The following is a 9,640-nucleotide window of genomic DNA, read 5'->3' on the forward strand; positions in this document are numbered from 1 at the left end:
ATAATGGTTTTTGGCCATGGTTCTGTTCACATTTTACTGTTCATTTTATTACTGTTATTTATTTCATAGTTTTCTTGTTTACATTACATTTTTCTTTTCAGAAATTGTATTTATTTGGTATTGTTAAAATATGTCTTATTAAATATTATAAAATGACATGAGAGTATGGGTGTCTGTCATATACACTTTACAATAGATAAGTAAAAGAACGTGTCACACATTGAGTCAACTTTCTTTATTTCAAGCAGTGTCAGGAAAAAAAAAGTATAAAGTGCGTCGTTCACAACAGCAACATGTGGAGTTGGCCCTCATTCTGGTGCTTCTGGGTGCCCTGTACATAAAGAAACACAAAAAGTGATTTTCAATATTTATTTATTTTTAATTCAAAACAATCAAAAGTGTGATGGTTTATAAAAAAGTTAGCAGCAACAAAAAGAAAGAACCATGGTTATTTTATTCTAACAACTCTAACACACTTGCTAACATGGATAGATTTATATGTTTTATATAAGTTTTTGTAAAGTCTAATGCAATATTACATTTTTACCTCTGCAATGATTTGATTACATGGGTTTTGTTGATGTATATGGGTATCGTGCAATATTATATCCTTACCTAAGCAATGATTTGATTATGTTTATTATTGATGCATATGGGTATGATGAATTCTGCAACTGTATTATCACTTTGCAAATGTAATTTAAATGGGCAGCTGTGTAACACCTTCTGAAAGTCTGATGAAGGGTCGTAAGGGCTTGAAACGTTACAAATAAAAATCACTTTATTGGTAGTTCTCTGGTGTGCTGATCTTTACTTTTACTTTTATCTGTATCTTTGATCCTTCACCCGTATTATTTGTATGTGCGTGATAACACAGTGCTTATAGAACCATGGACATTGACAATACTGCAAATTTGTACAAATGAGCATTTACTCACCGATTCCTCTAGTGTGCTGTGTCCTTAGAAGCTCCTCCGTTGAAGGTGCTGTCACACCTGACAGGACTCCAAGTCTTCTTGGGTCACCAGGTCTTTTTGTTGCCCTAAGGGGAAGCGCTGCGGATGCCAGCCTTTTCAAGACAATAGCGACCAGGAGCTCTGTGATGTAATTGTAGTCTTTCTTGACCTTTACTGAGTACAGCCGCCATCTCCTGGACCGTTTGCTGTATAGCTTGGCATACCTGTTTAAAAAAAACAATAATAAAAAAGTGCTGGTAGGGGCATCTTAGTATTTTAATGTTTCCAACATATTTATAAACAAGTTTATATTTTTGAGATCAATTAAGCACAGATTTATGTTGCTGTAAAGTATGTTGTATGGAAATACATGTTGGTCAAAAAGTTGAATCCAGGGTATGTGTGCTTTAAACAATAACCCCTGCCTGTTAGTCATTACTTTCCATAACACTTCCCCTTGTGACCCACGCTAAAAACATTCAATGAATATCGTGGAACATCTTACTGAAGACTGCCATCTCGTTTTTTCTTTGGTGCTCTGTTGATGTGGTGATTGTAGTCAAGAGCGGCAAGGCAGACTCGTGCACTGTACACTGCATGTGTGAAGCAGAAACGTTTGCTGGCGTACATTAATATGTGATTATGGAATGACTCAAGGTCTGCAGTTGATCTGGGGAAAACAAGAAGTGTTTACCAACAGTGAACACTTGAAATGTGTTATCTACAAAAGTCTTACTCACCTGAAATGTAAATACTTAGGAACATCCTTAAGCCATCGTGCATCAAGAATTATTTCACGGAGTTTCTGATGGGCTTCTGAGTTAGGCTCTATCCATTCTTTTTCCCTTGGCTCCACAAGGGGACCGTGATGGCAGCTACCCAGAGCCCAAGAATGCTCCCCGGTTACATGGTGGAGTAGGCCGACCCACATGTCCTAAAATGTAAAAGGCGGCAGAAATGTCAATTTCTGTTGCATATTTATATCCACATGCCAATTACTTGTTCGTTTTATAAATTGACACAAATACATACAAAGAATTCATCATAGTTCTCGGCAGTCTTGCAACAGTGCCAAAAATGGTTGCAGATGTCTTTACACCATTCCAGAAGAATAGAGCACCCCTTCTGTTGGCCTAGCTGTAAAACAACATATAACGTGCATATTTTATGGCATGTCACAGAAAGACTATTACATATGTGAAAATACAAAGTGTGGTATTACCGCTGTCAGCCTTCTGGAAAGATTTTTTGAACCATGCCAGACATCGAGAGAATGGAGAACACCCTTATCTTTTAACAGCCCTGTCTTTGGATCTGTAAAGTAAGAAAAAATAAAATAAAAAAAGAGATACATGCACCCATTTAAAACGTATACTGAAAGTACTGTCCTAAAGGCAGCTGTGTTGCAACAACAATCATTCCAAATAAATAATCAAGCATAACCACTACTTACTGAAAAGAGCTGAAATCTGTGTGTTGGCATCCGTGCATATCTCAGTCAGCGTGACATTTCGACAGAGGTCATCAAATGTTCGGAGAAACCCCTCCTTCTCCATGGCCACTGAATTTCTTGTCGTCTCCCTCTTGTCAATATTGACAATTGAAATGATTTTTTTGGTGTCATTGTCCATGACAGAGTATGAACAGTACTGTGCGCAGAAACCAGGACTGTCCATCCGGCCATCTCCTGTTGGCACATTTGAGAAGCAACTGAATAGAAGTGTGGTTACATTGACCCATGACATATTAAATGTGCGATAGAGTCCAGAGTTACTTTAAAAAAATAAAAAATACAAAACACTTACCCAGGGCCACAACACTTTGCTTTGATTGAAGCTGCCTGATGATTTCTGTTCTTTTTGTTTCCCAATAATCAATTATCGTGTCGATACAGAAGTGATCCTGGATCCTGAAGAAAGTTGTCTGGTTTACCATTCGCATATTCATGAACTTGAATAGCAGAGCAATTTTTGTGTAATTGTTTCCGGACAACAATATGTTGGTGCTAAGAAGAAAATCGCCGGCGTGCATTCCTTGTGAGAACTTTGGCTGCGAAAACCACTTCCAAACAACGTGCCCACGTAGACATATCTGTAATAAATTTAAACATAAGCAATGTGTATAGCTATTGTCACAAATTTCATAACCAATACAAGGTATTGCTCTACACAAAATACAAACATATTCCTGATATGATAAACACTGAAAATTTACCCATTCAACAACTGCAGCAGTGCCTCTTTCCCGGACAACCACCTCAAACGGTTTGGGTGCGCCACAACATTTTTTGGTGGTTCGGTTCATCGCTGTACATGCTCTGACTGGAACGTCCAAATAATGCACAAGTTGCTTCAGACTGCTGTGGTATACTATTGAGGCTGGTACACCAATGATGTCATCTTCATTTAAAACTTTTATAAAACCAGGATGTGGTTGATCATCAGTTAAGGTGTTTTCCTCTTCCTCCTCAATGTCTTCAATATCATACAATGTGTCTTCCATATTCATTTCAGGAACATCATCCAAGTTCAATTGTGTCTCCAAGACCCCACCAGTCCTATTGACAAACATAATGATGAGAAACCATAACATGACTCTAAATTGAGAAAAAAAATAAAAGGCAACAATAATGGGTATGACATACCTGACATAAATCCTTGGTACATAGTCTGGATCACTATCTGAACCACTGGTTTCCTCTTGGTAATCATCAGCAACATCTAATGGGTCCTCGTCTGGACAGGTTAGGGTGTCCTCACAGTCTATACTACAGAAAGTGTAAAGAAAAAATGTTATGCTTTCAAAAATGTGAGATGTACCTGCAAACTACACAACAACTATTACTTACGTGGCATTCCTAAGGTCATTGAAGACATTCTCGTCGAATGTATGTGCAGTGACTGTGGTCTCATTCAGATCAACTGATGACATACTAGAAAAGATGTGAAAATAGTATTACACTATGCTTCTGGTTGGGAATATAGCACATGTGTAAAAATAACTTTGCTATCTGTGTGATGATGCAGTGGTCAATGGTAATGTGTGTGTGAGCAATATTCAGGTGCCCAGATATTTCACAAAGGTTGTTATAACTTCCAAACTGGTCTCAAAACCTTCTATTGAACCAATTATGTGATAATGGAGTTATCCTGACAACCTTTGGCTGATGTAAATCTGCATTGTGTTATGCATATTTGCATATAACTTGAGTTAGTAACTTTTAGCAGTTCACTCAGACGGCCTGGGACTGGAGATGAATAATGCCTAAGCAAGGCGTTGGATAACACTGGTTCATTGTGAACCTTTTTAACCTTTATACAATTTTGCATTTGAAGAAAACCTGAATTTTGCTTCAATACAGAACAGAAAAAAACAGAACACTTTTCCAGATTATAGTTATTTTTTACACACCTGGCTTCCAACTGTTCAACTACTGATACAGTGCTCCCGTCCATATATTGCACTCCCTGCATGGCAAACTCATCTCTATTACACATACACAAATAGAAGAGATTATCACATAATTTGAGACAGAATATCACATAAATACAGTATGCATAACAAAAATTTGAACAGTAATCAATGACAAACTCTCTCACCGTCCGGACAAGGACTGGGAGCCAATGCTAGATAATTGTGGTGGGGAAGGTATCATGGTCCCAGCCTTGAATGGCGTAGAGGTATATTTGTCCGTCTTGTAGCTGTGCAGGCAACAAAGTAAAAAACAAAGCAATAAAGTGAAATGATCGTTATAAAATAAAATCCATGAGCACTTGCATATTTAGGTTTTTGTGTGAACATAAACTCAAGTCAAATTACTCACTAAATACAAATTGTAGTGTTACTGATACTTCATTCAAGGTGTAATGTCGCCGTATAAACGATCATGTAGAAAATCGAAATATTACTAGAAAACCACTGCCGATTGAAAAGCTAAAAATAGCTTCGCGTTCTCCCAGCAAGCATAAACAAAGCCTCCATCGTAATCAAATTATGTCAAAGTTGGCAATAGGATATAAATGAACATTTACATTCATAACATTGTCTGTAAACAATAATTTACACAAACTTCCGCGCTTCCGTGACTTTGCTTGATCATGTCCACTTCAGAGCTTATATTAGCCCTAACGTTAGTTGCTATAAACCTGTAAGTTATATTCACCAAGGTTAGCACTGGTGGCATAATTCTAACGTGAGCTAATTTTATCGTTGTGTTTGTAGGTTATAAAGAAAAAACAAATTGAAGTTACCCACCTGTCCAGCAAAAACAGAGCCACCTGTACATCGGATTGGAAGCCTTTCTGCCCGCGGAGTTCTCGCCACCTTTCGAAGGCTTTTCCGATGTAAATCCGGGACTTCGAACGTTCCTTTTGCTTTTCTGCCAACTTTGCCCTTTGTTCAGCGGAACGTCGTCTCTTTGGCCGTGTATCGGCCATATCCAAAATTCAGTTTTTATTGTCGCCTTTCTACGAGAGTTATCTTGACCTCACGCTTCTCACTACTCCAGTCCTCACACCCCGTTCATGTGCACGCGCACTAACGCCCCAAAAACCACCCCCAAATCGTTCTAGTCGTTTATTGGCTGGAACTTGTTTGTTATGCTTCGTTGGTTTAGGTTTGGCCATTTTGTTTGTATTGCAGTTTGAGAAGCCTGCGCTGTCTACAGAGACCGCGTTTTTTTACAGTGTGATCAGGGAACGGGTAGCTAGCAGATAGTGACGGTATGTTTGCTGTATGTAACAAAAAATGTTTTATGGCCTAAAACACGTCAATTCGCTTAGAGCACCTTTAAAGAAAACCAAGGATTCCCCACCCGGTCCTCCTCCGGGGGGGGGAGTGGTGCGTTCACCATCTCCCGAAGAGCGATCCCCTCCACCTCCAGGTCGCCCGTCTCAGGGCCGCTTAGATTTATGCTTTCCACCAGGCTTAGCGGGCTGAGCGGGCGGGGCGGGCTGCTGACGGCCGGTTCCTCGCTTCCTAGGACGGCCCCGATGAGGAACGGAGGCGGCCGTCGCTGCAGGACGCCCTCGGCGAGGGGCAGGTGTTGGTTTCTTCCGACGTGGCATGATGTTGGCAAGGGCCTCAGTCTGTTTCTGGGTGGCAGAGACCTGTTGTGCGAAGTCTTCCACCGCCTCGCCGAACAGGCCGGCCTGGGACACCGGGGCATTTAAAAGCCGGGTTTTATCGGCATCCCGCATGTCCGCAAGGCACAGCCAGAGGTGGCGCTCCTGGACCACCAAGGTGGACATAGCACGACCGACGGCTTGTGCGGTGGTCTTGGTCGCACGTAGCGCCAGATCCGTAGCCGCACGTAGATCTTTAAAGACCGCCGAATCGTGACCTCCCTCGTGCAGGTCCTTCAGAGCCTTAGCCTGATGGACCTGCAACAAAGCCATGGCATGTATGGCTGAGGCCGCCTCCCCACAAGCCCGGTATGCAGACTCCGTCAGAGCTGACGAATGCCTGCAGGCTTGTGAGGGAAGGGTAGGACGGTCCTTCCAGTAGGAGACGCCGGCAGGACACAACTGCATCGCTTCCGAACGCTCCACTGTCGGGATACCGGCATACCCTTTAGCGGCCCCCCCATCGAGGGAGGTGAGGGGTGATGGCTGATGCGGACGGTTCCGGGAGGAAAACGGGGTTTTCCACATCCGAGTCAGCTCATCATGCACCTCGGGAAAGAAAGGTACTGGTGGGGAAGACTGTGAAGCCCGTGCAGCCCCAAAGTACCAATCGTCTAGGCGGGACGGTACGGGAGGGGGAGGAGCTCTCCACTCCAGCCCGACCGCCTCCGCAGCCCGAGCGAGCATGGCCGTCATCTCCGGGTCGAGATCGGGAACCGCAGCCCTTCCCGAAGGAGGGAGAGGATCCGGATCCACGTCCGAAAATGACGGCCCCCACTCCGATGTTACGACCGATACCGAATCCTCGGGAGGTGCGACAGAGGTAGAAAGCGACGCAGAACGCGCGCTCTCCGTCTCCATCGGAACCTCAGATGGTTGCGGATCCGGTGGCTGAGAGCCGCTGGACGAACCAGCTTGCCGATTCAGCACCGTGAGGCGGAGGTCGTCTCTCCGTAGCTTCACAGCCGCCTTCTTAGCGGTGATCAGCAACGGAGGGCGGCGTTCCCGGAGAAACGCCACACGACCCCGCAGATCCGCAAGAGTCAGGCTCTCGCAAGCGGAGCATGTCCCTCCCACGAAAGCAGCCTCAGCATGCTGGAGACCTAGACATGAGAGACAGCGATCGTGTCCATCGCGAGGACCCATGTACTTGCCGCATCCAGAAGTCGAACACGGACGAAAAGACATCTTTAAAAAGAAGCTTTAACGCCCGTGAGCAGTGAACGGCTGTCTTTAAAAAGACACAAGTTCAACTGCAGCTCTTTTAGGGGAAATCACTCTTTTAGCTGTGTAGTTGATGAAGCACACAGGGAGGAGAACGCACACACTCAAATAAAAGAGAGTGAAAAAGGTGATCACGTAGATCAAAGGTGGAACACTCCGCGAACCTCGCTGTGGTGCCTTCGCCCAACCAACTAAGCACGCAGAGATCTATCCGAGAGAGGTAAGAGCAGCTTCTCGTGAGCAGTGTTAGTCTGCCAGCTTTCGAAGCTAAAAAGCTGATTTGATAACTGCACCTGCCGCTCATTAAATACCTGTGTGGCGGGGCGGCGCCGGCAGATGCAATTATCTGCATGCCAAGTTCATTGGCGTTTTAAAGGTTTCTCGAAGCAGATAGGTCACCCGCGAAGCGGTTCCCAATTCGTCGGTCACGACGTGACGTCGTAGTGACCGACTGAAAGGGAACTAAAAGACTTTGCATTGTTGTTTTAAACAGGTAGTACTACCTTTAAGAGTTTGACAAAGTGTTACATAAACTACAGAAATGAAACCAACTGTGTTCATAAAAACAATCACAGATATATGTTGTCACTTACAAAAGAATACAAGACGAATGATATAAGTATAATATTGTCTGTGCAGATACAACTAAGAACCTCATGATGAATTTACAAAATCTCAGACATTAGTTGACACTAGCGAAGAAATTTTTTTGAACGAGTGTATGAATAGACAAAAGTGTGAAGACTACCTAAGTTTGAAGAGCAATTGTTTGTTTAAGAAAATACACATGTAAGAAACATCTGATGAATTTACAAAATCTCAGTCATTAGTTGATACTATCTAAATTTTTTTTAATAAGTGTGAAGACTAACTAAGTTTGAAAAGCAAAAGTTTGTTTAAAAAAAAATATAAATACATGGGTAAGTACATCTGATGAAATTTACAAAATCTCAGACATAAGTTGACACTAACAAATAAAAACTATGAACAACTTATCGAAAGACAAACGTATGAAGACTGCCTAAGTTTGAAAAACAAAATGTTTGTTTAAGAAAAACACAAGTAAGAAACACCTGATGAATTTACAAAATCTCAGACATAAGTTGACACTAACAAATAAAAAACTATGTACAACTTATCGAAAGACAAACGTATGAAGACTGCCTAAGTTTGAAAAACAAAATGTTTGTTTAAGAAAAAACACAAGTAAGAAACACCTGATGAATTTACAAAATCTCAGACACAAGTTGACACTAACAAATAAAAACTATGAACAACTTATCGAAAGACAATCGTATGCAGACTGTCTAAGTTTGAAAACAAAATGTTTGATTAAGAAAAAACACAAGTAAGAAACACCTGATGAATTTACAAAATCTCAGACATAAGTTGACTTTAAGGCGTTGAATCCATAGGTTTTGTATGTAAATGGATGTTTTGTGAAGTCCGGGCAAAGCATACAAACAACATTTGTAGCTAATATTGTTAGATCATCGATCTAGTTGAGACTGAAATCGCAATGTGATGTACACATGAATACTGAAAACGTAAAATCTGAGCATTTCTGTGTGCTTAAACTAAAATTTCAGTGTTGAGTTAAACTAAAATAAACAAAAAACATTTCGGTACCTAAAAAAGAGAGTAATGTTTGATGATGACCCCTCATTTTTTTTTTGGGCTTGTCAGAAAATTAGAGATCTTGGCTGTCAAATGTATTTAGTTTACCATAGTTTACATTTGATGTGTTGTGTATATGAAACCAAAACTCTGTCAGAATTCGTAGAGACATGGAGTAGATGATCTTTGCCTATGTGACAGACGTCAGGTAACAAAATTAGGATCAGATCATGCCTGTGCTGTTTTAGTTTCCCATACTAACACTGTTGTCTTTATTTTTACGTATCTGAAAGACATGTGATGTAGCCACATGTAATTTCTATTAATCTTTCACGTTTCTCTGTGTGCGTTGCAAAACATATGAAGAATGAGCAATGTCACACATTGTCTGAACAAGATGTCTAAATGTTCTAATGGTAACAACACAGACATTAAGACCAAAAATCCTTGTATATTTTTTGTTTTTATTAAATCGGTACAGCAAAACATACAAGAGGCATAAGTAGTAAACAAATTCAATGTAGATAATCACAGTGACCACACATTGAAACTACTAGAACTTAGTTTTTGTTAAAGTATACAATTGTTGACGGGCATGGATTGCCAGCCATAATGTTGAGTAGAAAATAAAACAGAATGAAACTTTTGGAAAACTAAAAAACAACTGTAAAAACTATCTTAAGATATGTCACTGGCTCACACGATTGGTTTTTAATCATC

General features: G+C 41.2%; 1 protein-coding gene across 1 annotated transcript; it reads right to left on the minus strand.

The window, feature by feature from the left end:
• Window positions 1–205: 205 nt before the first annotated feature.
• Window positions 206–5,501, minus strand: LOC135783602 (uncharacterized). Its single transcript, XM_065294341.2, has 14 exons — window positions 5,211–5,501; window positions 4,556–4,657; window positions 4,368–4,442; window positions 3,805–3,888; window positions 3,601–3,723; window positions 3,171–3,513; window positions 2,762–3,047; window positions 2,410–2,643; window positions 2,179–2,270; window positions 1,989–2,093; window positions 1,697–1,890; window positions 1,462–1,626; window positions 939–1,180; window positions 206–331 (listed from the first exon to the last, which is right to left on the minus strand). Exons 1-14 carry the CDS (start codon window positions 5,390–5,392, stop codon window positions 309–311), a joined length of 2,250 nt encoding a protein of 749 aa, XP_065150413.1. The 5' UTR covers window positions 5,393–5,501; the 3' UTR covers window positions 206–308.
• Window positions 5,502–9,640: the final 4,139 nt, after the last annotated feature.

Source organism: Paramisgurnus dabryanus, chromosome 2 (genome assembly GCF_030506205.2).
Source record: "Paramisgurnus dabryanus chromosome 2, PD_genome_1.1, whole genome shotgun sequence".
Classification (NCBI taxonomy): Eukaryota; Metazoa; Chordata; class Actinopteri; order Cypriniformes; family Cobitidae; genus Paramisgurnus; species Paramisgurnus dabryanus.